Raw genomic sequence first — 27,068 nt, forward strand, 5'->3', positions numbered from 1 at the left:
CCCCATTTTTCTCTAGCAAATTCTGTCGATCCAAACTGACGCGACTCTGACTTTATCCAGAGAGAGGAATATTGTCCGAGTATACGAGTCTAGCGTCGTTTTCTTCTTTCTTTGTTCCCTTTTTTTGGTGCGCCGGTGGTCTCGACTGTAGGTACTACTGAGATCCGGCCATTCTGCCACCGTCCTCCACCTCTCGTCCTTCCCGCCGACCACTTAGAGCATCGCTCTGACCACAAACGACGGGCCCGCCTGCACGCAACCACCCGTTCGACAATCTCCTTGTTCTCTCGTCTGTTCGACTTGAACTTCGCAGTCTTGCGCACTGCGGAATACTTCTTTGCGTGGTCTCAATTGCGCTGCGCCCTTTTTGTCGGCCGTGACGACCGAGCCCTGGGATTGCGCCAACTGAAAAAAAACAGCCCCCAAGTCGCATCGCCGAGCGGGACAGCGGTTTTAAGGAGACCCGAACTTCACCAATCGTGATCACTTGAATTGTTACCATAAATTGAGAGCTGATATGCGGATTGCGACCCTCGACGTTCAGAATTAGCCTCGCGGAGTTGACTCTACCTTGGCAGCGTGACTGGCATACTTCGATATATCGAGCGTGAAACAGTTTCCGTCGCATTCGGGTTCTCTCCAAACCTTGTCTGTGCCGACAGTCGCTAGCACATTGACTTCATTACTCCTTTCTTCATTCTGCGACTATATTAGTCCTGCCATCCAGCCATCGAGTGTTTACGTGACCTATCACCCCGGATTATGAAATAGTTTAAACAACGTGACTTATCACACCTTATAAGCCATCATCGGAATAACCACGAATTTTCGCCATTATCACTACTCGAAACCTCTCGTTGTCCGCCATGGAAAGCACTTTAACCCATCGGCCGTGGGAACCTACCACAACAGGGCCGCAGAATGCTCCGGTCTCTTCTGCGCAAACATTACCCTCGATTTCGACTCTCACCGCAAGTATGACCAGCAACATACCTCTTCCCGCAGAGAAGTCCCCAGGGAATGCATCGTTGAACACGATAGAACGCGACTCTGGAAACTGGTCAATGCCTCAAAGCACAAGTATTGTTATTTGTTCGACATCTACCATGTCAGGCACTGACAATATACCAGGATCATCCATCTACTCCACGGCGACGAACGGAACCGGCAATTATCCCTCTCTGTCCTTCCTCACTTCCTCTCAACCGTCCCCGAATCGTGGTTCTGTTTCCGAGCGATCTCCCTACCCGAATGACCACTCGAACACGAATACCCCTTCCTCTGCCGGCGCTCATCCGTCTCCCAACTTTGGTTCCCAAACAAATCCGGCCCTTCCATCCCTCAACCAGAATTTCGACGCTCCTTCTCAACGCGGCAGCATTGCGGAACAACCCGAATCGCGGCGCAGTAGTGTTGATAGTAGGATGAATCAGGGAATCAGCTCCCTGGCCATCAATCCCGCCTCACCTTACCACAGCACAAACGCCTCCCAGACATCAATTGTGTCGGGATTGCAGAGGGAACGTGGAATTTCCATGGACGTAAATATGAACAGTTCATACCGAGGACCACGCTACTCAGGGGGCCAGCCCCTCTCTCCACTCGGACCGCGAGCCGGGGAGCACCGTAGCTTTGCGGCTGGCCGCACTGCTCCCGCGATTTCATCAAATCCTCGCTCCGAAATTTATGCTGCAGAGACGCCTACCGCCGGTCTTGCCTATGCCTTTCCCGACCCGGATGTTGCGCGATCCAATTCGATGTCTTCCACAAACGACAAATCTCATCATCCATTCTCAAGGAAGGGAAGCACGGCCGAATCACTGGCTAGTAGTATCTACTCGGATGCGCGATTGCCCCATGGCCAACATGGTAGGTTTATACTTTTTGTTCTCTGATAGTGCAATTCTAGCATGCAACCAACATTGCTGACTGCCCTCTAGAACTCCCTCAGAATGTCCACCACCATACTCTGCAGCACAAACAAGTACGCGATCTCATCGGAGACCCAGAGCCGCCCACCAGCAGTACTCCATATAGCCGCACGCCCGAGCTGCGAGTAACTCACAAGTTAGCGGAGCGCAAACGTCGCAGTGAGATGAAAGACTGCTTCGAGGCTTTGCGCATGCGGTTACCTCAGAGCCAAAACAACAAATCCAGCAAATGGGAAACCCTGACAAGAGGTACTGGTTTTGTCATCGCTTCTTTGATTGCCTTTATACTGACTTGCATCTAGCGATCGAGTACATTGGACAGCTGGAGAAGATGTTGAGTAGTGCGCGTCGTGAAAACGACGTGTTGAGGAGCGAGGTTGAAGAGATGCGGGCTCAGCTGAATCAACAACAAGCACACCAACAGTCACGGCCTCCGTCAATATTCGAGCACCACCCAATGAATGGACCACAGGCCAATGGACAGTCGCATGGCCCTGGTCCGGCCTTCTCTAATTATGGCCCTAACTCTTCTGCAATGATGCAAGATCAACCACGCACATTACCTCCACTAGTGAATGGCTCCGTTGCTCCGATGCAGGGAGTGCAATATACCGACGACCGTCGGTAGTCTTGTCATCCTAGCAAGGCCCTTGATTTGAATTTTGATACCATTCCCCCACCTTCAACATAGCGGCGATTTTGTGTCGCGTCGAGCTACATACTTCTGATATTTTTCTTTTCTTCTGACTCTGGGCTCTAGATCTGAAACAGTATGTACTCGCCTGTAGATCTCATTCGGGTGGTGTATCTTGTTCTGAGCGAGGCTTTGTCTGTTGGCCTTTTTTGTTTTTATCACTTTTGCCCAGGGCAATTCATACCCCGATTACCATTCTTATTTTCGTTCTTTGATCTCATGATATAGTTTCTCAAATACTGTGTGAGGATATGTATGTGCTACAACGACGGACCACTGTTTTTTTGCACGCCCCAATTTTCTCTATTCTCGCTTGTTTCCATCGATTTGTCTTATTTTATTTTATTTTATTTTTTTTTTTTTCATCATGACATGTTTACTTCGTTCTGCATGGGATCCGCCAAGAGCAATTGGTTTTGGGTATGGGATACATTTGATGGCATCTTTCTATATCCGTCAAAGGACTCGACCGACGGGGTTGACGATGTTTCTGTATGATCTGTCGAAACGGAATAAAATTTCAAAATAGCAACATGAAGCCTTCCTCGGGGGTTTTGTATAAGGTATGAGATATAGGACAAGTCTTCGGAAATAAACAGACAAAATGCAGACGATAGATCTGAGTATATTACGCCATGACGCTGACTCCTCCGGCAGACTCAGTCTCTGCGAATAAGATCAAATGCGTTCCTGGCTCTATTTTTGGACAATTTGCTTCTGATTGGCACTCTTGCCTCTAATAACCGTGCCAATCCTTCTCTCTAAGCGCCCGGCCCGAGTTGAGGGCAGGGCGGCTACAGCTTCGTCAGGACCCCCAGCGACCCAATGGTATCTTCGAAATCCCATCTTCAACCTCATCCTGCAGAATCTGGTAGTCCGCCTCAGTCCAATCAAGGCGATTTGGACCGGCAAAATGCAACAGTCACTGTAGCAGCTATGGAGCTCGGAGATTTGCCTGCGTCGTGCGTCGACGAGGGAGGAGATCAACACAATACTTCATTGGTGTAGTAGGCAGGTACCTGAAGCATGGGCTCTAGATCCATCGCTAGTAAGGTAGCTTTTCAATTTCTGCAGAGCTTCTTGCATTCTGGTCTTCTTTTTCTTCCTTGCATCCGTCTGGTTTGTTCTTGCAGGGTACTTGGACTTCTATTTGTTTGCTTCGGAGCACTTTCTCTTTCATATCTGCAGCATCTCTTCATTGTTCCCGTGTGATGAGAACAATAGCGGGTTCATTGTTGCGTTGTTTCATTCAGTGGTTATAGTCTCTCTTTATTCACTGGTTTCTTGCATAGGCTTTGTTCAGTCTCTTATACTCGCGAGATTTTGTTGCCTGAACCCATCCAGATGATCTGCCTGCTCTTCCTCTGAGCACTCCTGCGGATTTCGTCCTACAACGTTGGCTTGCTACTAAGTATTGAAGTCTATCCTGGTATGTCATGGGACTGCAGAAACATATACTGAAACAGAGTCACTCAAGTCTAACACGCTTTCGTACAGTTAAGAGACGAGATGGGCCCTCAACCAAAAAGGCCAGAAATGCAGCTGCAGATTCCCCAAGTTCCAAAATTTCCACTATCGTCCCCAATCACTGAGGAGATCTCCAGCCCAGCCGCATCCTCAGACGAAGACAGAGAGATGGAACGGAGTCGTCCCTTCGACTACCTGTCCAAAATGTCGGACAAGAACCCGTTCCTTAAGGCAGAATCCGCCGGCGCGGGGCGAGATCGCTTGGTTGAACGCGAAATCGGTGTGTTTGATACTGTGCGGAGAGCGGCGCAGGGGGATAAACCCAAGGGGTTGAACTTAATCACGGATCTCCCGATTGGAGTCCCCAAGGTACAAGCTGGGGCGGCGGGTCCTGCGTTTGTGGATCTGAATGATCTGAAGGTGTTGTCAAAGGTTCGTGAGAGGGAACGGGCCTCGCAGAAGATCAGAGGCATCTTGAAGAATGGGACGGCCCAAGGCTTCCAGCGCCTACCTGACGAGGCTTCCGAGCCGGGGAGAAGGCGGTTGTCCTGGCTCAGGTCGGAGAATACGACGTCGCCGAAGAAGAAGAAGAAGTACAAGGATGAGCTGTCGCCTTCTGACCGGCCCATCATGATCGGGTATACGGTACCGTTTGAGGAGTCGACGCAAACTCAAGATGACGGAGCAAAGGGACTGGACAGTGCTGGAAGCCAGCGTACGCCAATGACGCCGTCGATTGTTGTAACTCCTGCGAAAGACGAGGGCTTCTGGCAAGGACTTGCTCCGGAGTTTCACCGGCCCAGAGCCACCTCCAGTATCTATTCTCAGCGCACATCATTCATCGGCAATGGCAGACCTGAGATACCACCGGTTCCAGCCATACCGGCGTCCCATTTCGCGGAGAAGGGGAGTCAGCCCGACGGGTCTCGGAGGGAGTCTGTCCTGTCAACAAGGAAGCAACGCTCATTCTCAACTGGTACCGTGTTTGAGGAAGACGATGGTCCGCGACAGGGACTGCGTGCTCGTGCTTTCTCCACGGAGAGCTCGAAGAGAGGGCTGGATCGACTGAGTGTGATGACGGATACTAATCGACACCAATCCCAGGGCTGGTGGACTTATCTCCTCTCGCCTATGCTGGGACGGTCGAGCACGATAGCCAGTAGATCGACCCCGACCAGAACGGAGCGGCCTCCTATGCCGACGCTCCTCACGAACTCGACGGTGTCAAGCGATGAGTGGTGGGAGAAGGAAGTCTCGTACTTTTCGCCAGATACCCCCGAGACGACCGTTGCTACTAGAGGCGAAGTGACGAATTGGCATGAGGGAGATGCTAACCCCTTCGCGGATGTCAACTCCATGCATGTCAATACCACCGATGAGAAGAAAACAACCGAGATGATGTTCCAGGGTGGGACGATCCAGGGCGCAGCTGCTGAATACTACCAGGCATGTGCCCATGAGCTGTTCAGCGGAAGGCCGTACTTCGAATGCATCAACCATGTTTGTTCCATCACGCCGAAGGATAGGATCCCGGTTCTTCTTGCCGGTTCTATTGCTGAGCCACAGAATAACGAGAAGAATCTCCTTATTGACGTGGATGACGATGTGTCTCGCTTAGGTTCTGTGAATCCTTTTGAGAGCGCCTCGCATTCTGGCGCTCGTTCGATATCCGGGACGACCGCTGTGGATGACCAACCCGCTTCTCCTTTGATTTCAAACACGGGAAAGAAGTTCCTGGAGGAGGCCACACCAGAAGGACCGAGAAGCAGCTCTCCTGAACCAGAACCCCTCGAGAGAGAACCTCCCAACTATGCAGTGGATCGACCGGAGAAACAAGCCTCCCACCTCTTCTTCCAACCAACGAACACTATCACTCCTGCGGCAATAAACATTAACATCCAACAACCTGAACCTCTACCCCCAGCCTCTGGAGCTCCACAGGAGAGGATTATCCCTCAATATATTGTTGTGCCACCTCCGAATAATGGCGGAGGCGGGCACCCCCAACCACAAACCCCTGATGCCACGTCTCCTGGTCTACAACAAGCAACAGTGAGGAGTGGGTCAATTCCATTGACTGAGATGACATCTGGATCAGCTCCAGCCTATACCGCCCATCGCAGCGCATCTCCTACACTGCCACCTCGTATGGACCCTGTCCCCGTCACTCGAGAGCAGATGACGCACCCTTGGTTCGAAAGGGAGAGGATCGAAACCCGACGACGAAGACTGGAAAAGGAGGACGCTATTGGCAGGAAAGCCGGTGGACTCTGGCGAGGCAGAGGCTGTTTCAGCAACAAAGGCTGCTTCGGAAGGCCGGGAAGAGAAGGGCGCCTGAGACGTCGGTGGTATATGGCGATCACGACGTTTTTTGTCCTGATTGTGGTAGTTGCCGTTGTCCTCGCAGTCATGCTGACCAGGAAAGGGGATGGCACACCTGTTCAGTCGCAGTGGCTTAATTTGACCGGCTATCCACCGATGCCGACTGGCATTGCGACAATCGCAGGCTCAGAGGCACAGGCCCAAAATTCAGGATGCATCACTCCATCCACACTTTGGAGCTGCGCTCTGCCGCCGGAAGAGCAGTCAGCCAACAAGCCGTACGCGCCGAATCAGCCCAGCTTCCGAGTCGAGATACGATTCCGTAACGGGACCTATGCGAACAGCACAACGGTTGCCAACACTTCAAGCCACAGAACCAGAGATACAAGTGGATCATTCAACCCATCGCCATCGCCCCCCAGTATCAAAGACCAGACCTTCCTGGGCAATACGACCGACCAAAACGCCATCCCCTACGCAGGCGAAGAGACCCCGTTCTTCATCACCATCCTCTCGACCGCCTCCCTCTCTTCATCCCGACTGTCCCGCCGATCCAACAGCTCCTTCCCAGACATTGAGTCCCTCATCCCATCTCCCGATCTCAACTCCGACGGCACTGCCGCAGCCGCTACCCTCTATCCACTGCCTGAATCCCAACCCGTACGCCTTTACAACCGGGGCCTGGACACAGAGCACTACGGCTTCTACACGTACTTCGACCGCTCCATCTTTCTCGAGAGCCTTGCTCCTCTCAACGGCAGCACAACAGACAACTCGGCCGCAGACGCCAACGGCGGCGCCAGCGAGACCAACGCCCGCGTCCGCTGCACATGGGCACAGACTCGCTTCCTCGTGCAGATCTGGACGCAGCCGACTCGCGCGCGCAAGACACTCCTCCGCAGTAATCCCAGCGTCAGCGCCAGTGCTAGTCCTACACCTACACCATCTTCCCTGTCGTCCACCTTCCCCGCCTCAGAGACGAGCAGCCCGAGCGCATCCTCCTCCGCCACAGACTTCGTCCGGCCGGGGTCATTCCCGTACCCGGTGACCATTACGGTGGACCGACACGGCGGTGTTGCAAAGGAGAAAATGGTCTACTGCTACGCGATGGAGGAGAACCAACGTGTCAACTCGACGGAGAAGAAACTGCAGGTTGAGGACAGGGGGTTCGGCGGGAAACTGGTCAACCCTGCGCCGGGTATATTCAACCTCACCTCCTCGTCGGACGGGGGTGCGGTGCTGGATGGAGTCGATGGGGGGACGGGGGGTTGTTCGTGCCAGTGGGTGAACTGGGTTTCTACTTCGTGATTTTAGGCGACCTCTAGAGAAAAGTCATTGTTATTGACATCATATGTACGTGTGTCTTGGAGTCTTGTCAGAATGATGTTGTTCATGTAGAGAAAAGCTGGACTTTCGATCTAACAATTAACCATTAATTCGAATTGCTTTATCTATAAGAGATCCCTGACGCCAAGTATGACTGTCCAACAGATTGGCCCTCGAGCTAAACCAACGCCTGCTTGATAGTTTCTAATCTCCTTCACTAACATTGCCAAAGTAGAGTCAACGACAATTCGATTCCGCTCAAACGAGAACCATCAGGCCAATGGCAAGACTACCCAGAGCAGCGAGGCCAGGCACCACGAGGGTGGAGCCAGGGCTGGTATGACGGGACGTGGTGGGTTTAGTGTTTTCTTCGCCGTCGTCTTTGTTGCTGCTGCCGCCGCTGCTGCTGGTGCTGCTGGTGGTGCTGGTGGTGCTGCCAGTGCTGTGGCCGCGACTGCTGGTCGACTCCTCATTGGGAGTGACGAGACCAACGTAGTCGCCAGTACCGGTAGCCTTGGGACGCGGGGCAGTCGTGATGCCGGCGGCAGAAGAGCTAGCCGCGTCGGAGGAGGACGCGGCGTCGCTGGCCTTGATGAGAGGGATGCTTGTCGTCTCGGCGGGAGGGGCATCCGCGCTGGAGAGGACAGTGGGGACGTCGCTCTCGGTTGTTGCGGGGGTGCTGGTCTCGGTGGCGGAGGTGTCTTTATCGATGACGGGGGTGGCCGTAGTGGCTGTTTCGGTTGGGATAGTGGTTACTTCGCTGCTGGTGGATGTCTGGTGAGCTCTTCTGTATAGGCCTGCGTTGGCGGTGCTGGCGGCGAGGGCCAGGCCGGCGATGATCTGAGCGGAGACACGCATTTTGGTTTATGATGTGTGGTGGAGAACAGATGTAGAGATAGTCTGCGATATGAAGTACAGGTGCTAGAATAATCTGGGGCAACCAAGTCGCGAAGTTTCAAGGAAATCAGTTGAGGGTCACGGTAGTAGATACTTGATAGACTCGATAGCAGGTGTTGAACGATGTCGAGGGTAGCTGGTGAATGGAGTCTCGGGGTTCTTATAGACCAACGAGGCCCCTCAATGCGGCTGCCATCGAGTGTATTCGATGATCAAGCATGTCCATGTTCGTCTTCGTTCAATCAAAGCGCTATTCCTGGAATAGGTTGGTCGTCAGAAGCGGAGGAAAGCATAGTACTGCATCTGGAAGAGCAGGAGACTGAGACAAACACATGATTGTCCATTTCTAGAAGCTGCCTAGGCGCAATCCCTTGTAAAACACTGTCTGCAGAAGTTGATCGCCTCCTAGAGGAATGTTGTGGCACGTGATATACGGCTTCAGGGCTTCTTCAACCCTATCTTTCTCATCGCCGGAAACGGAAAACAGTGTTGCCAACAACAAACGAACGGATTCAGATCACCCATAGCAACTCCTTGCATAAGCCTTTGTTTCCAGTATAGCTGTCCAAAGAAGCTCTCCCAGCCAGAAAGGGCCGGAATATGCCCTGGACTGCGTCTTCGACTTCCCCGCAATCAGCTCCTATCAGCTGAGTGAGCATATACGCATCTTCTTCCAAGAACTGATCGCGATTCAAGGATTTCATGCAACTGACAGAGACAAAAGAGGACAGGAGCCGATTGTACTGCAATGGTATGGTTAGAGCATAGCGAACAGCATAGACTGGCGGTATGAGACGGCGGCCTATTGCATACTTATGTTAAATTGTATGACCGATGGATATCATTGTACCAGCATAGACAAACAAATGACTTCACGTTGTCGATGGATATGTTGCTGCATGGCCTTGGAAACACAGCTCAACTCTAGCCATTCATCATCAGAGGACTTGTGAAGGCCAGTGGCCAGCCTCATGTGTCCGAAGAGTTCCTGTCCACTCATGAACATGTTCTGCTGATATAGAATTGAGCATGTCCAAATCAAACTAGAAGCATCTGATTGCAAGACACGGATATTGAGCTGCAATAGACACCACTTATCTACCTGTCCATATGCTCATTCTTCTCCATATCGATCTTACAGAGGACTGAGTGGAGAGGGGAAGAGGCGCTAATCTGTATTAGGTAAGGTAGACCTGATCCACTTCGACATTACTGAGGAGCCACTTGAGGCGATCATTATTGTCCATGCTAGTCGCCATCAACACTCGAACCCTCATTTCTGCAACTTCTACTCTGTGTATGTCCTGACAAAGGACCTGCACGGCCATGCCTCCGAGACCTGATCTTCTCAGTCCCTCCCTCCTCTCCCCTGGTGATTACGACGATGACGCCGCCTCCTTGCGATCCCTATCAGAGCAGGACTCTGACTCCGACGATGACGAATTCCTTCGCAAGTCTCGCACTACACTAGAGCTGGCCGAACATGATCGCACAGTACTGGACGAGGAGGAAGAGATGGAGAAGTTGCTGGTCAGAAGCGGGCCAACTCATGGTCTGCGACGGATCTTCAGCCCGAACGACAGCAGCGTTAAGATCGGGAAATACGAGCGGAATCGGGATCGGAGGAGGAAGCGACAAGATGAGCGCAAACGGCGTCGTCGTAGTGCTGCAGGAGAAAATGGAGAGCTAATGTACGAGATGGAAGAGGGCTATCGAGAGTCCGAATCCTCGCTCCTGAGCGGTTCCTCGTCGGAGCTAGACCAGCGATTGGAGAAGCAGTACGCGGATAGTCGAGTAAGGGTGGACTCTTGATTCGTTTCTGTTCAATTCAAACTGCTAATCCACTGTAGCCACGGCGAATTTCTTGGACCAAATTGGTACTGGTCTTTGCGGCGGTCTTGGTTTTGTTCCTGATATTCCTGCTGGGTGCATACAAAGCCTCAAGTGGCTTCCGGGCTTCGCGCTCTCCCCAACGTCTGCTTTCCAACGGCACCGCTCTCTTTGGTGCTACCACCATATTAGTTTCTCTCGATGGGTTCCGGGCGGACTTTCTCGATCGTGGTCTCACGCCGACACTGAAGGCGCTCGTCGCCGAAGGCGTTTCGCCACAGTATATGCTCCCCAGCTTTCCCAGCGTCACATTTCCGAACCATTTCACTCTGGTCACTGGCTTATATCCAGAAAGTCACGGTATCGTGAGCAACACTTTCTGGGATCCTATCCTGAAGGAGAATTTCCACTACACCAACCAGTCAATCAGCATGCAGCCTAAGTGGTGGAATGCCGAACCCTTGTGGATGACCGCCGAAACGCACGGCCTTAAAACCGGGATTCATATGTGGCCTGGCTCCGAAGCGCACATTGGAGGCGTGGACCCAACATATTTGGACAAGTATAACGGGTCAGAAGAGCTCTCCCGAAAAGTCGATCGGATTCTGGAGCTGCTTGACTTGCCAGGCGCAGAAGAAGGGTCCTTGATTGTCCCCGAGCGACCACAGTTCATCGCTGCATATGTTCCCAATGTTGACGCAGATGGGCACAAGTTTGGCCCCAACAGTACTGAGATCCGAAATACAATATCACAGGTTGACAGCATGTTGGCTGAGCTGATGTCGGGCCTTCGAAACCGCAATCTGACCGATATTGTCAATCTTGTTATTGTTTCTGACCATGGTATGGCCACAACCGCTACGGAACGATTGATACAACTGGATGATTTTATTGATCTTGGTCTGGTCGATCGTATTGACGGATGGCCATTGCGCGGTATCCGGCCGAAAAAGCCTGAGGATCTTGAGACGTTGCAAAATCAGGTGGAAAACCTGACGCTACAATATCCACACGCGGTGGAAGTCTACACACGGGAGACAATGCCTGAGCGATATCACTTTTCCCGCAATGACCGAATTGCTCCACTTTGGGTAATTCCTAAGACGGGATGGGCGATCGTCGAGCGACCAGACTTTGATGCTCAAGAGGCCATCCGAACTGGAAGAGTTTATCGTCCAAAGGGTGTCCATGGTTACGACCATGAGCATCCTCTGATGCGCGCAATCTTCATTGCTAGGGGCCCTGCGTTTCCTCATCCACCGAACAGCCGGTTGGAAGTTTTCCGTGAGCAAATCCTCTTCTACAGCAGAAAGATCCGGGTATAAGCTAACATGGGTGCAGAGAATATCAACGTGTATAACTTGGTTTGCGATTCTCTGGGGATTGATCCACTCCCCAATAACGGAACGCTGCGCCTTCCTCTGCAACCAGTGGGCCTTCATTCTGATCAAGATGCGCCGGTTGTCGACAAACCTGCGGACCCTCTGGTCAGCAGCGCTGCCGTGAGCCTAGTCTCGCAGACCATGACACCGGCCTCCACTTCATCCCGCGTGTCTTCAACAGCTCTTGTTCAGCCAATTTCACCGTCTGAAAATGAGTCCAACTCGGAGCCGCAAAACGAACCCGAGAGCGACGACGAGCAAGGCCCTACTTGGTGGGGAACTCTCTGGAGCAAAGTTGAGGAGCTCAAGAATTGGGCGAGTGATATAATCGAGACCGTCAAGGACAATATCGTGTAAATGTGGATAGACGGCGGATATTCGAGAAGCGTTGATGTCTCATTTACTGGAGCGTTCCATGTTGATAGAGCCGACTATTGTCGGACTAATAATCTAGATACCCCTTTGCTTGTTAGATGAATGCATATTCAATCCACCCTTGAAGCATGAGTAAATACTAACCCATCTCCATGGACTAGTGGCCAAACCAAACCCATTTTGGAACCCCGATCGCTAACTTTGCTCGCTATAAATGTGGACCATCCGCCAGATCAGCCGTGGCAACTGATGCGGCGCATCTCCATTGTCGAATGGCTCCACAGCAATGAGTCAGTCTCCCCGCAGTGCCCACCCGATTTTTGCCCAACTCGATCTCCGACAAGGTCAACCTAGCCTCTTACACATTAGAATGGAGTCATACGCGCGGCACAGTCAGTTAAAATGACGCCGCAGTGACACTGGCCTTTCTGCATGAGGCTTACGATTATGAGGCTCTTGCTGTGGGCCCAGCCTTGTTGATGCCTACCGTTCCGGTTGTGCAACTTGCGCGGACCTACAAGGCTGCCGGCATATAAAGGCCTGAGAAACGTATATAATGAGCGATGAAGACAGCTGGTCTTTTTCTTGTTTCATTGACCTCTCATCGTCATCGCCATCGCGTCCATGGCTGTGCCGAACATGGCCTCATATTTGGACCACAACATCAGCAACAGTAGCAGAAATGCCACCACCATCGACACGGCTGTCCTGGACGCCTTTATACCGGGCTACTCTGTCCTCTCTCGTTTTCTGGTCTCCTACCTCCAGATCGACCTATCGTACTACCTGCCCTTCCTTGTGATGGCAGCGGCAGCTACCGCCTCCCTGCGCTACAGCGTTAAAAAAATCGTCCGCCTGCTGGGGGAACACTTCACCTCGACGGCGGAGATCCGCCTCGACGACGAAATCTATAATTATCTTATGTTCTGGATGGCGCAGCAGCCGTTCACGAAGCGGACGACGCATTTCGTCGCGGGGACGAAGATCAGCAGCGGGATGCGGTACTGGGATTCCGATAACGGCGAGGGGTCGGATGATGAGGACATCGGCGAGGACGACGGCCCCGACAACAGCGACATGCTGGCCAACTTCGATCGGTACTGGCAAAAGGTCATCAGCAAGGACAAGTACCGCACGCTGCGGTTCACGCCCGCCGAAGGGACGCATTACTTCTGGTACAAGGGACGCCCCCTCGCGTTCATCCGGGAGCGCGAGGAGAACAACGGCGGCGTGAGCCTGCGGTGGGTGCCGGAACGGCTGTACCTGTCGTGTCTGGGGCGGGACCCGGGCATCCTCAAGGACCTGTTGGCCGACGCGCAGCGGGCGTATGTGGCGCGCGACGGGAACAGGACGATCATCTACCGCGGGCAGAAGAGCGGGGTGGACGGCTTCGACTGGGTGCGGTGCATGGCGCGGCCGCCGCGGCCGCTGTCGACGGTGGTGCTGGACGAGGCGCAGAAGCAGGCGTTCATCGACGATATCAAGGAGTATCTGCATCCGAGGACGAGGCGGTGGTATTCGAATCGCGGCATCCCGTACCGCCGGGGGTACCTGTTGCACGGCCCGCCGGGCACGGGCAAGACGAGTCTGTGTTTTGCGGCGAGCGGGCTGCTGGGCTTGACGCTGTATCTGCTCAGTCTGAACTCGAAGAGTCTCGATGAGGACAGTCTGATGTCGCTGTTCTCGGAGCTGCCGCGGCGGTGTATCGTGCTGCTCGAGGACGTCGACAGCGCAGGGATCACGCAGAAGCGCGCGGAGGATGACTCCACGGCGTCGGCCGTGCTCGTGGAAAAGGGCAAGTCCAGCACTGAGGAGAAGGAGCCCGAAACGACCACCAACAAGGGCGTTTCGCTCTCGGGCTTGCTCAATGTCATGACGGAGTCGCCGCCAGCGAGGGCCGGATCCTCATAATGACCACCAACCATGCCGAGAAGCTGGATCCGGCTCTTCTCCGGCCAGGACGCGTCGATATGACTATTGCTTTTGGATACGCTGGCCGCGATGCCATGCGCGAGCTCTTCTCGGCCATTTACAGTATTCTCGAGGGTGATGCGCGGGGATCCAGGATGAAGTCCGTTAAAAAGGCGTCAGGACAAGGGGAGAAGCAACATGTCGAAGCTACACTCACTCAGCGGAAGAGGCAATGCTTGTCAAAAGAAAAGATCGAAGAACTGGCATCTGAGTTTGCATCACGCATCCCAGAGGGTGAGTTCACCGCTGCTGAGATCCAGGGTCATCTGCTCAACTACAAGAATGAGCCGGAGGCTGCTATCAACGCGGTCGAGGAGTGGGTGAGAAGTGTTCGAGCCAAACGAAAGGAAAAGGAACAGTCTAAATGATATAGACCCGTGATACCCACAACATTATGTGCCATGAAATGCTACGTTAAGCAGATTGAAGCATCACCATGCAATCTGAGAGCTCATTCAACTGACAAACGCTTGCTAAAAACAAAGAAAAATTGCTAGTTAAATACACTCCAAGAATAAAATCCTAGGACTGATATCATTGAGATCATCGTAAAGGATATCGCTGTAGAAAATATGTAATATATGTATAAATAGCCCACAGGGGCAGAAAATATTGCAAGAAGAGTATCCACAAAATACCTACCAACCCAATCAGTCAATCATAAAAGTGTAACCTGATCGCCATTGATGGCAAGGTTTGCAGCATATGTACACCGCTTGTTGGGCTCACAGAACCCATGGAAGAGCATCCTGTCACCACATCCACAGACGGTACCTCCACCAGGTGAGGTTAGTCCATAGTCGCCGGTCTGGAATAGCTTCTGACCAGTCTTGACATACGGGCCTGTGATCGATTTCGAGGTGGCCCATCGCACATCGTACTTGGGGTCCGTAAAACAGTGGGTGGAATAGAAAAGGAAGTACGTGTCACCGTGCAGTATCAGATTTGGGGCTTCGACCAAAGGCCCATCGGTATCGTCACGGTCGAGGATCTGAACGGCATCTCCAATCGGCGTGAAGCCGTCGTCTCCCACTTTCTGCAGAAGAATCGGGGTTGATACCAGAGGAGGAACGCCGTTGTTGCAGTCTCCCCCATGACCGATGCTATTGCCGTCTACTTTGAAGACAACGTAGCGGCTACCGTCCTTGTCGAGGAATCCCGCCGGGTCAATCGAGCCTCCCTGATCCAGCCGACATGATAGCGGCATCTCGTTCGGCACATACGGTCCCCTGGGGTCTCTGTCTCTAGAGACGGCAACGCCCACGCAATGATGCCTCACCATCTCTTTGGCCTCGCCTGAATAGTACATAACATAATAGCCATCGTTCTGGGCGTAAATCAGCAGATGTTGAGTAGAAATATACTAGAGAGCATACATACCCTTCTAATAACATCTGGAGCCCAATGATCTATTTCAGTCTCCCACCCTGCAAGCGTTGGCAATGCCTCTATGTCGAGCAGAGTCCATGTGTTGAAATCGTCGGATCTAGCCACCTGGATGCGCTTGCCATTGCCGTTTGTGCTAAAGGCATACCATGCCCCTTCTGCATCCTGTACAAAACTAGGGTCCGGAAAGTCTGAATTGATTGCCATCCACGGCCCTCTGGCTCGCTTCTCAACGGGGGAAGCAAAGACAGCTGTCATGGTAAGGCCCAGGGCCCAGAATGTTGATCGAGTAACCCACATGCTTTGCAGAATGGATGGACAAAAAGAAAGAGATCGTCGAGGTTAATTGCTGTATCAGCGAGCCCCAGACTCACAGTATGGCGATCACTCTTGGGATCAACGCAAGAAAGAATTCTACATTACGTCCGTAGAGCTTGGGATGCGTCATTGCTTTATACTCAAATGCTCTTGGTGTTGCCAAGAAAGGGAGGACGGCATTCTCAGACTGAATTGTCCCTCGACAACTATCACAATTCAGTTTTTCTTCGACGAAATCAGCAGTCATGCGATATCGTCCCACGACAAGTATGCGGCAAGTGGATTCGAGCATTGAGATAGCGGCTGGGTCTGCTGGCCTGGACATTGGGCGCATTATGCAGCATATTAGGCAAGGATCGCTGTAGAAACAACATTTTGGTATCATCGGACATTTACTGGCTCACAACATAAACAACAATAGTCAGAAATATTGAACCATGTTTGGCCCATCCTTTGGCTGAAGTGGCGCATTTTTGCGTTTTGAGCCACGGCCGAGAGACTCATGTCCATACGACTGTAACACTCGGTCACTGGGTCCTCGTGGATCTTAGAGAGCCGAGGAATTTCAATAACCCTGTAATCTGTACGGCGGAGCAAGCAGACGAGATGGCCCTGGAAAGCGAATGCGACAACCTCCGAATCACTATCATCTGAGGACTCAAGAATATCCGAAAACGGCAATCGAAGCATGAGAGTTGTGGAGAAGTACCGATGCCGAGCTGCCGATCATTTTGTGGGGACTGGCATCGATCAAGTCTTGTTTCAGTAGCAGGAATATGACCCTTCACCATGGCACACGGATAATATGCTCCGACACTGTGACCTGCAGATGGTACATAGAGAGCGCATTACTTGATCAGGGGAGCGACGCAAGGGCTATGCAGCCCGCCCATACCCGAGGAATGTGGCTCCCTCGGACTATTGGTGATGAGGATCGAGGCCTCTGTGGTGGACCTGGTGAAATTAATGGTGAACGAATAGTTACTGCAAGGAGTCACATGCAAGAGGCTCCCATGTTAGTTCGTTAAAACGCACTTACAATGGGATGGCATTTTTTGCCTCAAGTACTAGTGCACTGTGGACACCAGACCCTTGCTTGTCTCCTGACGGTCGGTATCATTCAAGCCAATCACAATAATCGAGACATCCAAATGCCATGCATGGTCTAGTGTCAGACGCTTTCGGAAGTCAGACAAGTCGAACAAATAAACAGTGATGTGTTTGTCCAATATGAACACAAGACGCCGACGAAATTCATGTACCATGTGACTCGGACCGACTCCCAGCAGTCCAGCGGGCGAGTTTGTTCTCTACTTGAGAAGCAGAAGATAGTAAGTCGACGAATGCCACTAGGCTTAGAAGAAGTGCCGTCCATCAGAATCGCAACACATGGCAAAGCGCGCAAGGGATCCCTGCGTATGTAAGGTTGCTTTGTCGATCATCAATTATTCCGGGTCATTTAGCGGTATCACACAGACTATTATTCTTCCAGAAGGCCTTAGCCTCAAGAAAGCGCGCAGGATAAAGGGGATTCATCAGAATCTATGCCATCAACTTCTCCGCGGTGAGCCCAACGGTAGTTGACGACAGTCGGCTATTGTGTGGATGCTTGCTGGCCATCTTCGCTAAGACCTTGTTTTGTTGCCCTTAATGGGCATAATTCAGCTGTGTTGGCAGCTTGGCAGAAAGTCATGAGTCTTAGAATGGCACTTCCATCAGAAGACCTCTACCCCACAAGTCGATGATCTGCAACCAGGGTTGGGACGACAACGCCTAAATCTTGGAGGCGGGCCATCAGATTAGCTCGCGCCAAGTCACTCGAGGTAGAGTGGATGAGCAAACCAACATCAACCGGGGATATTCAAAGAGCTCACTCGTGCATAACAGGCCATTGATCAGATATCTTCAATGAGGTTTCAGCGCCTTGAGGTAGTTGCATGATGATGTCAGAGTACATGGTGATGAAAGAGATGAAAAAGCAGGGTAAAGCAGAGAGCAGATGTCGTGTGCCAGGTGACGCCCTCAGGTCTACCGATTACCTGTAAAGCGAGGACTCTGAACCCACGACAGACATCGTATCCGACCCTCTAGCCAGAGTCATGCAGTACTATAGTCGAGTATTAATACATGATTTTTGTCACCTCCAAGGGCAGAAAACCACTCTCGGTGGTCGGGCCAGGATCGGCCCGACCATTAGGGCCAAGGGCCACCAGATCTACGACACCCGTGATCGCATCTTCTATCTACTTCTTGATACCGCTACAGCGTCAAGATGAACAATGACTCATTCCACTACTTTTCGCAGCTGCCTCTAGAACTACGCCGTCTTATCTGGACGCACTGCCTACCGCATCGTATAGCAGAAGAAGACACCCCCAACTTCCTTCTCGACGGCAACGAATCGCGTCAAGCCTGCTGGGCCAACCGCATAACGCACCAAAACGCTCAGCCGCCGGCCATCGCATTCGTCAACAGCGAGTCGCGGCAAGTTACACTAGAAGAGGGACGCTGGTTGGACCTACAAGAGACAACGAGTCTGGAGTCGATCTGGGTGCAGCCGCGTCGGGATGTGCTGCATCTCAACTGGATGCGACTGCGCTACAATGTCTGGGGAAATACTGACGACCCTTCAAGTCCGATCGCCATGTTCCTGTGGCGGGCAGAGGATCTGGGGATGCAGCCGTCTGTTGTGGCGGAGATCATTCACCCATTTAGCTTGAAGGCGCTGTTGGATGGCGCGGATGGCGCGGATGCGTCCAACAGCCCGTGGCTTCTCTATCACAATGGAAGAAATAATGATGTGGCTGACATTGCATATTGCGCGGAAAGTCAAAGCAGGCTAGACATTGCCATGGCGGCGGTTTCTCTGCATATCCCTAGGGAAGCGGCTCTGAGGTCTGGCCTGTTTGGGTTGTTGGGCGATGCCCCTGTTCAGATGGTGGATGTGGGCGATGAGGCTCGGTTGAGGGAATTCCAAGTATTATTCAGGGAACACGCATCGGAAAAGGAACCAGCTGTGCAGACGCTCTTCGAAGCATTTACCAGTTCTCGATTCCAGACGGCCGTGGAAGCATGGAAAAGACAAGCAGAATGGGTCCTCCTCGCGTACATGTGGCAGCGAGCACGAATGGACAACGTTGACATTCTTGGGACGGACCCGGGCTCTGCTTGGGTCCCTTACCTCTCGGAGCAAGAGTTCCTCAGGATGTCTGAGTATTTGCCTGATGAGGAGCATCCATGGGTTAAGCAAGCTAGGCAGAGCGCCCCCAAGCTGCGGCCACGGATCATGGTGTGATATTGTACGAATGAGTGCTACATAAAAGAGCGACTTCCAAAGAACTTTGGGACTTATTAAATAGTGTATACTGATAGCTATATAACCAACAGTCCACCACCCTTCGCAGCAAGATGGTCATGCTTTACGGGAAGCAAAGGCAAAGGAGAAGAAGTAGTCTTCACACTACTTTCCTGCTGACGCCAAGATCTATCTACTGAGCAAGGATCCAGGGGCCAAGACTTCGAGACTCACGTAGTCAAAACAAGGCGCCCAGCGTGTGGTTTTGCAATTTCCGAACAAAAGCAGTGGACCCTCCTGCATCTAGCACGGGTGTGGGGGCTGCGGCTGGATAGCGGCTTGAACAATGTCAATTGTAAATTCTGGCGTAGACACAAGGAGGAGAAAAACAGATGACTACACTCTGAGTTGGTAGACTGACATTCATAGTTCAATGTGTCCTTATAATTTCCAAAGAGAAGTATACACATGAGCAAGCTAGCAAAGCATAAGAGGCCAAACCCCCATAACTCCAGGTATATGCAAAGAAATATAACGTGATCATGCTGATTTTCATTTCACACGAGAGCCCGTGAGAAGCCATGATTCAAAGGGGGTCCCTCGTGCCTGCTTCTTCCCATTCGGCTGGGAATTATACAGCACAGGCTCAAAGTCACAGGAGGCAGCGTACTGTCTAATCAAGTGTCTCCAATAGCACGACTCCGCCGCTGGAGTCAAGTATCGATCACGAAACGTTCTCACCGCGTTATTGGCGATCCGTTCCGCAATCTCCGGATTATCAATGAGGAAACTGATCTTCCGATCGAGGTCTGAGAAGTCCCGCTCAACCTCCACGTAATTCGCTTCAGGACCGGACGCAATCAGCGCCGCATGGTGCGCCTCTCGCCAGACCAGCTTGTGCGAGACGACCACCGAGCGGCAGTTGAGCAGGTACTTCCCGCGGCCGGAGAAGCTGCGCCCTTCCGTATGCGCCAGAAACATGTACCGGCAGTGTTCCTCCATCGGCAGCAGGTTGTACCGAACATCGCTCTCGTTGTCCCAGTCGATAACGCGAATGCTGGCCCAGCTTCTTCCCTGCGCTGCTTTCAGCAGCTTTCCCCTGAGCTCGGGGTTGGACGCAACGCTGCCGCGCCACACGAGCTGCTTCTTCTTCTCTTTGAATTTCATTCCGGGTACCAGGGAGCCGTCGGGGTGGACTTCGCCCTCGTCCACAGCAGCAATGCGCCTCCGGATATCCTTGTACGGGCCAACCTTGCATTCCGGCCACGCCCAGTACCCAAAATCCGGCATGAGCCAGATACTCTCGTCCTCATCGCGTTTGGAATACGACCAAACAGGACCGGGCACATTGCTGAAATCATCCGCCGTGAATACAAACTCGACATTGGGTAAGCTGTGTCGATCCGGAAACGACTGCATGGCGCGATGCAGGGAGTTCAGTGTTGCCTTTGCTCGAGAGTACGTATACGGCTGTGCCGCGTAGTCAATGATATACAACTAACCCATACACTGTTAACAAAGATGCGTCCACGGACGAGTAGACGCGCCATAGAGAGGAACAACTCACCTCTCCTCTCCAAATCGCGGCGCGCACCATCCCATCCTCAACCACAACATCATCCACCTCCTTAAACGTAATCTGTCTCTCCTTTCTCAGAGCTGCAGTCTTCTCAATCTCGACAAAGAGCTTTGGGAACGCTATCCGACACTGCTCATCCGAGAGCGCGTGGTTATCCCCATCGCGCTGAACCTCAAACTCCCAGTCCGTTTCGGTGTGGTTTGTCGAGGTACAGTGAGGGCTTGGCGGGATCGTCTTCAAGGAATTCTTCAGAGCGTATTTGGCATAGTCAGTTGAATATTGGGATCCCAGGATAAGGAATGTGACGATGATCAGTGAGATTGCGGCGCCTGGAACCAGGAAGCGGGTCCAGGGGGGTTGTCCCTGCGTCCAGCGCATTGGGATTATACTCGTACAATGAAGTAAGATGTATATATAAATTGATGATAATGTATGAGCAGACTCTAGACAGTGAAATTGAGTACTTAAGTACTCCGTAGGCAGTGGAACAATTGGTGGTCCTCACTTATCGAAGCTTTATTGATTTCAGTATGATAAACATGTGCCTGCGTTACCATGGCAACAGACTAATCTTGGTATGACATCAGAGCACAGGCTCATCGAAGCCATCTATCTGATGCATTCTTCTTCAGAGTCAAGGGGAATAATACAGACAATGGCACTATGGCCTGCAGAGGTCCAGATTTCCGTGTTATATCAACTGGTCAAATCTATGGGTCAGAACAATATATCTCAAATATGTACAAGAGGATCCGAGTGCCACAAGTAGCAGATGTATGTATTCAGGGGTATCTCAAAAGGAACCAGAAAATAATGAAACAGAGGGTGTAGTCAACGAATGGTGTATAGACGCCAGGCCCTTAGCTCAACCGACGAACAGAAATGTGGAAAGGAATAAAAAGTTGTTGCGACTTGAAAGGGTAGCCAGTCAACAGAACCGTAGAATGTACAAGTGACAGCATGAGTCAATAATTCCGTGTTGGGGAAGCCATGCAGAGTCGGCTTTGGCATCGAACGTCACATTAATTCCCGTTGGGTGAAGCACGAGAAGCGCCGTTGCTAAAGTAGCTCTCGTCAATCTTCAAAATCCATTCGACCTTTTGCGCCTCTGTCCGTGCTGCAAAGAGGTATGTGTTTTGCGTTCCATAGATTGCAAATACGTTGGGACGGCCTTTTGCAGACACTCCGCTGTCAGACCCGGAAAGCAGTCGTGCAAAGTCCGGATCGTGATCAACGCGGGAGTTGCGCAAGTTGATAGCGTTGATCTCATCGCCATCCGGAACAGAGTATATGTGGAGATATGGTCGGCGAAGTTCAACGAAACGTCGCACCCAATGACTGTTTGTGTCATCGGGAGTCAGTAGGTAGCCGGATTTCAAGACAGACGTGTTCTTCGGGAGTGTCTGTATCGTTGCGATGAACCGTGGCTTTAATAGTTCCTGGTCTGATACAGAACTGCCATCATCAGAGGCCAGTGAAGACTGTTTCGCGCGCGTCACGGAAGCCGCTCCATCTAGAGGAGGCTCCGTGTTGCTTCGAACAAGGATTGCTTCAATGGGGTCGGTCTTTGTAGCCCAAAGATCGAGATATTTCCGAAGCAGTCTGGTTTTTCGCTCATTCAGCTCTTGGCTCCGGAGAGGTGTTGATCGTCCGCTTCTGACTGGCGAAGGAGCAAGGCTATTAGCACTGAGAGCCCCTTTGGCAGCATTCAGCTCAGCAAGACGCCGGCGTCGTTTGCGAGCTGCAATGTAATCTCGCACCAGTGAAACCTTTCGAGGCGACCACCTTGCCAAAAGTTCTTCGCCTTTCACATAATCGTTCTGTGTATTCATGCGCCAGAGATCAGCGGCACGTTTGGCAGAAACCGGACGGATGGCTAGAGAGAACATGCGAACTGTTGAGTGGACAACCCGAGTCGAATTGAAAAGTTGCTTGAACATGGACTGTGGGCGCACATAGTTTCGTCCCTGAATCTGAAGTGTGAGATCTACCTCGAATGGCACAGGATCTTGTAAACGGGAGGACGTAAGATCCCAGCGAACCGTGACCTGCACGCGATACTTGTCCGCAGTAACGCGATCAAGCAGAAGAGAACCATGTAAACTCGAGTCCCATTGAGCGACCAACGTGACGTTAGATGTCCCATCAGCATTTTCTTTCACGACAGGCTCCTGAACAAACTTCAATGGCACATCCGGGGTGTGAAGGTCTTGGTCGGGAATCTTGCCCCATGGATCCAGCAGTCTCACAGAACCAACGCGGATATTGGTCAGGTCGTCCCAGGGAAGACTCTCGGTGGAGTTGTAGGTCAGACTGACAAGAATACGACGTTGCAGGCCTTGGTGTAGTTGATACGTGCCCGCATCGAGACTGTTGCTTTGTACCACTTCAACAGGAAGGTACTCGCCAGATTCTGCCAATTCGAGGACTTGGACCCTGGAAAATACATCATGTCTCTCTTCAGAAAAGAACTCTGATTCAGCTATGCGGGGTGCCTTGCGTTTCTGAGGAAGCAGCTCCCTGGAATCGCGCATCTCATCCCAACTGATGAGCTTATCCAGATGCATCTGCGTCACACGTGCATATATGCAGATCTTAAGCGCTGACGTTCTGGAACTCGAAAGGGGCAAGCTCATGCTGTGCACACTTTCAAAGCGGATGGGACTCTCATCAAAACCGCTAATCATCTGTGTGGTAGTAGCTCCTCCTTCTTCGGAGATGCCCGGAACAAAGAGTTGGGCATGCACATCCGTCCCCTCCCATTCAGCAAAGCCAACCATATCACGCATGACCACATTGAATTTGAGCGTAGATGACGGCGCCTGTGCCGATGAGGGCTCCAGTGACAATCTTACTATACCGACAACGTTCTGCGTGTACGGTGAAATGACCTCAACAGAAAAGTCCTGAACCCGCGTTTCAAAGACAGCTGTCAGGGGGATGTCGGCATCACCCACAAGGGAGTACTGTGGAGAGCATGGCTCGGAAAAGGGGTTCTCGAGCCTGAAGTGCTGGATGTAGTCCGGACGATCTATGTACTGATGCAATTGGCGCATGGCCTGGAGGCGACGTTGAAGCTTCTCGATCGACCAAAGATGGATGACGCGCTGTTTGGAGTCGATCACCCGAACTGCAATGCAAGGCTTCTTGGCCTCCTCTAGAACGATGTCCTCATCTCCCGAGATGCCGTTGAGCACGAGGTCGTAAGATGATGCCATATTGTGGCCATGGTCAACGACTGCGAATTGAAAACTGACATTCTTGTCCATGATTTGGCTCATCACCTGGGCCTCTTTCAAGAGCGACGCATGCTGTAATATTTTCTCGGCCATGCGGACGTAGTTTTGCTGGCACCAGTGCCGAAAAACTGAGGTTGCAATTCTGATTTCTCGTTCATCCAACTTTGCAAAGCCATTTTCGTATATTCTCGGCACTGGCTGGCCCATTTCTTTCATATGATTCTCAAACGCCTCTTTCTGTTTCCTTAGTTGTTCTTCGTACTCCTCTTTTGTCGTCCTGAGGGCTTCTTCCATCCGTTCCCTCTCAACCCGTAAGTCCTCGGAGTCTTGATCGGAGGCCTCAGCAATTCTGAGTTTGTCTTTGTATTCCTCCTTCTGCTTGTCCAGTTGACGCTGCATGTCCTGTCGGGCAGCCAGCAGTGTAAAGTCGCTTCCATTTTGTCCTTCACCATCGTACTGCTGCCCAGGCGTCCCAGGCATGGTGATGGCGGTGTCAAGCGAAAAATTGTCAATGGTACCATTGGACATATACTTGTCACGAACTGGGAATGAGCTCAGCGAATCCGAATCGTCTTCATTTTCTACAAGTCCTCGACGTGTTGCTCGGACTTTCTGCACGTCCTCGAACAGAGCATCCAGTTCGTCGTCCGGCATGTGCGAGATGTGATCAGGTCCCAGGACTGCACTGACGGCTTCACGACGAGCGTAAAACCAATCTGATTCGCCACCTCGTTGTCCCTGCATCGGCGAGTCGGCCCTACTCGAGTCTCCATCCAGCTCTGAGCCGGTCTTGCTCATAGTTCGGTCGTGTGTTTTGGTCGGCGCTGGCGACCCAAGTTGACTGGTGGTGACAGAATGGCGCAGCAAACTTTGCTCCACCCTTTCGGCACGAGCCTCTTGCGGATGGTTGAAACGAAAGATGTGGAAATCGCCGAGAATTATTCGGAAACCACTTTTGAGTCGCTTGGGTTTGTCGATTCGCAAGCCGTTAACCATGACTGCGGCACCCTCGCTGGGCACGATAGTAACGACATTATCCACATTTTCAAACGTGCAATGGTTGGGAAGGATCTTGGAGCCATTCAGTCTGATCTCCACATGACTTCCCTGCTCCATATTCCCAACGGTTGTAGTCCCAGGCTTTATATTGTAGACAAGACATTCAGCAAGTAGCGGGTCATCACTCAGGTTGACCAAATGGGGCATTTTCTTCGGAGTACTCAAGCCAATGAAGCCCTTCTCGATACTGATACCGAGCTCTTCTAGCGCGGCCTCACGTTCCCGATGGATCTGCTCCGTTTTCTCTAATTTCTCCTCCCAGGTCTGGTTCAAGTCCTTGTAGAGTTTTTCGCTTTGATTCAGCTGTTCCACGATCTCCGCCTTGCTGACCTTGGTGATAGTACCGTCTGCCTTCTGAATCGAGACCATCTGCTTCTCCAGAGGTGTGTCAGGTGGATAGTATTCCTCCGCAGGCATACTACCTCCAGCTGCTCCAGCAGTCGCGCCGCCTCCAAGCTTAGCTCTGAGCTGTGCCAACTCCTCCTTCAGTTCTCTGATCATTCTGGCATTCGGATCTTCATTGACCACGGCATGGTTCTTGATTCGTTTTGCTGAATCAGCGTAGCGCAGAGTACTCAGAGTCTCGTCGAAGTTGATATCGGCAGGCGATATAGCCGCGATCATCGCTGTCATCGAATTACCTCCCAGAGAATCCTTCAACAACCACGTCAAGATGGAATCACGGTATGGAACCATTGAAGCATTCTTCTTTTTGCCTGAGGTAACGTCCGCGAGAGCTGCAATGACACGACCGAGAGTGGATAACGAACGGTTGATTTCCGCTCCTTCTTTCAAGCGGGCGCCAGTGGCCCCCGTAGAATTTGCTCTCTCTGAACCGGCAAGATCAACCAGACTAATTCTAGACACCTTCTCTGTATCCATCGAGGTCTCGGCATCGTGGCGTTTTTGTGTCAAGGTCAGAGTGAAAACGGCGTGCGATCGACTAGAGGTCTCGTTCATATTTGTGGCGGCTACTGTTCTGGCCTTGTTACCCTCGTCCATCAGGTGATCGATCTCTTCGAAGGAGCGCACGGCGAGTTTCGCAAGGTCTTCGACATATGGACCGGTCGACGGATGCTCACGGACCTTGAGATTACCCTTGTTTGATGGGTTAAGCAGATCGCGAACTCTTTCATTGTAGATTTCGAGGTAGGACACTTCGACTGTACAGTTGAGGTTCTTGTCTTCTTGCATCTTGGCTATGCGCTGGAACATCTCCTGGCAGATTCTCGGGATCACACCGTATTCTTTGCCATATCCCATCATCGAATAAGACTTTCCGGAACCCGTCTGACCGTATGCGAAGATACAGTTGTTGTAGCCTTGAAATGCATTGTCCAGCAAAGGAACACCCAAATCCGCAAACAGATTATCTTGGCCTGCATAATTGGGAGCATTCTTGTCGAAAGACCAATACGACCGGTCAAAGGCGAAAGTCTTCGGCCCCTCCACCGCACCTTTCCCGCCAGCTTTTCGCGATTTCTCATCAGCGCCGGGAGGGGGTACGAGGATGGTCTGGTTTCCTTTCATCTGCACGATACATTTTGCCCCTCTATCGATCTCTGCCGACCAGTATCCAATCGGTCAGCGGACATTTAAAAGATCGGAGGACCGCACGTTCTCACCTCTGCTGTTGAACGGTCGCACTCTCACCACCACCTTAATATTTCCGCCGCCTCCTGGAGCCATTTTGACTTATACCCCATACACTCGGGGTCCGCTATACACCTCCAGTTGCCAAAGAGTCGAGTCCCAGGTGGACGGGCGCAAGCGCCAGGGGTTGGGTAACACCGACGTCGCGACCGCCGCAAAGAGCGCCGTGTTTTGGAGAAATCGCAATAGGTGTATTTCAGGGCCTTCTAGGACTGTAATGAAGCTGTCTGCAGTTTTTTCCTGGTGTTGTTCCGGTAGTTTCGAGATCCCAATTCAACATCAACAAAAGACGTCATGTAGTTTGTTTTCGGGCCGTCATATGCTGTTTCCAGGGGAATCTGGTC

General features: G+C 51.9%; 10 protein-coding genes across 10 annotated transcripts; 6 read left to right on the plus strand and 4 right to left on the minus strand.

Moving 5' to 3' along the window:
• Positions 1-866: 866 nt before the first annotated feature.
• On the plus strand, positions 867-2,559 carry Aspvir_000346 (putative HLH transcription factor (Hpa3); the record flags this gene model as incomplete). Its single annotated transcript, XM_043265483.1, has 4 exons — positions 867-1,080; positions 1,132-1,869; positions 1,941-2,180; positions 2,234-2,559. 4 exons carry the CDS (start codon positions 867-869, stop codon positions 2,557-2,559), a joined length of 1,518 nt encoding a protein of 505 aa, XP_043121418.1.
• Positions 2,560-4,134: 1,575 nt separating this feature from the next.
• Positions 4,135-7,722, plus strand: Aspvir_000347 (uncharacterized protein; the record flags this gene model as incomplete). The annotated part of the gene is made up of 1 exon (XM_043265484.1): positions 4,135-7,722. The coding sequence occupies one exon, from the start codon at positions 4,135-4,137 to the stop codon at positions 7,720-7,722; it is 3,588 nt and encodes a 1,195-aa protein (XP_043121419.1).
• A 276-nt stretch (positions 7,723-7,998) lies between these two features.
• Positions 7,999-8,598, minus strand: Aspvir_000348 (uncharacterized protein; the record flags this gene model as incomplete). Its single annotated transcript, XM_043265485.1, has 1 exon — positions 7,999-8,598. One exon carries the CDS (start codon positions 8,596-8,598, stop codon positions 7,999-8,001), a length of 600 nt encoding a protein of 199 aa, XP_043121420.1.
• A 1,365-nt stretch (positions 8,599-9,963) lies between these two features.
• On the plus strand, positions 9,964-12,206 carry Aspvir_000349 (alkaline phosphatase family protein; the record flags this gene model as incomplete). The annotated part of the gene is made up of 3 exons (XM_043265486.1): positions 9,964-10,431; positions 10,488-11,751; positions 11,809-12,206. The coding sequence occupies 3 exons, from the start codon at positions 9,964-9,966 to the stop codon at positions 12,204-12,206; spliced, it is 2,130 nt and encodes a 709-aa protein (XP_043121421.1).
• Positions 12,207-12,848: 642 nt separating this feature from the next.
• Positions 12,849-14,135, plus strand: Aspvir_000350 (BCS1 and AAA domain-containing protein; the record flags this gene model as incomplete). The annotated part of the gene is made up of 1 exon (XM_043265487.1): positions 12,849-14,135. One exon carries the CDS (start codon positions 12,849-12,851, stop codon positions 14,133-14,135), a length of 1,287 nt encoding a protein of 428 aa, XP_043121422.1.
• Positions 14,136-14,158: 23 nt separating this feature from the next.
• Aspvir_000351 (uncharacterized protein) lies at positions 14,159-14,563 on the plus strand (the record flags this gene model as incomplete). Its single annotated transcript, XM_043265488.1, has 1 exon — positions 14,159-14,563. A coding segment is annotated over one exon (405 nt), but the record flags the coding sequence as incomplete, so codon positions are not given.
• A 290-nt stretch (positions 14,564-14,853) lies between these two features.
• Positions 14,854-15,881, minus strand: Aspvir_000352 (glycoside hydrolase family 43 protein; the record flags this gene model as incomplete). Its single annotated transcript, XM_043265489.1, has 2 exons — positions 14,854-15,522; positions 15,576-15,881. 2 exons carry the CDS (start codon positions 15,879-15,881, stop codon positions 14,854-14,856), a joined length of 975 nt encoding a protein of 324 aa, XP_043121424.1.
• Positions 15,882-18,171: 2,290 nt separating this feature from the next.
• On the plus strand, positions 18,172-19,194 carry Aspvir_000353 (2EXR domain-containing protein; the record flags this gene model as incomplete). Its single annotated transcript, XM_043265490.1, has 1 exon — positions 18,172-19,194. The coding sequence occupies one exon, from the start codon at positions 18,172-18,174 to the stop codon at positions 19,192-19,194; it is 1,023 nt and encodes a 340-aa protein (XP_043121425.1).
• A 552-nt stretch (positions 19,195-19,746) lies between these two features.
• On the minus strand, positions 19,747-21,151 carry Aspvir_000354 (DUF821 domain protein; the record flags this gene model as incomplete). The annotated part of the gene is made up of 2 exons (XM_043265491.1): positions 19,747-20,691; positions 20,762-21,151. 2 exons carry the CDS (start codon positions 21,149-21,151, stop codon positions 19,747-19,749), a joined length of 1,335 nt encoding a protein of 444 aa, XP_043121426.1.
• A 644-nt stretch (positions 21,152-21,795) lies between these two features.
• Aspvir_000355 (kinesin-3 motor protein uncA) lies at positions 21,796-26,760 on the minus strand (the record flags this gene model as incomplete). The annotated part of the gene is made up of 2 exons (XM_043265492.1): positions 21,796-26,633; positions 26,697-26,760. The coding sequence occupies 2 exons, from the start codon at positions 26,758-26,760 to the stop codon at positions 21,796-21,798; spliced, it is 4,902 nt and encodes a 1,633-aa protein (XP_043121427.1).
• Positions 26,761-27,068: the final 308 nt, after the last annotated feature.

The sequence above is a fragment of the Aspergillus viridinutans genome, assembly GCF_018404265.1.
Source record: "Aspergillus viridinutans IFM 47045 DNA, scaffold_1, whole genome shotgun sequence".
In the NCBI taxonomy this organism is placed as follows: domain Eukaryota; kingdom Fungi; phylum Ascomycota; class Eurotiomycetes; order Eurotiales; family Aspergillaceae; genus Aspergillus; species Aspergillus viridinutans.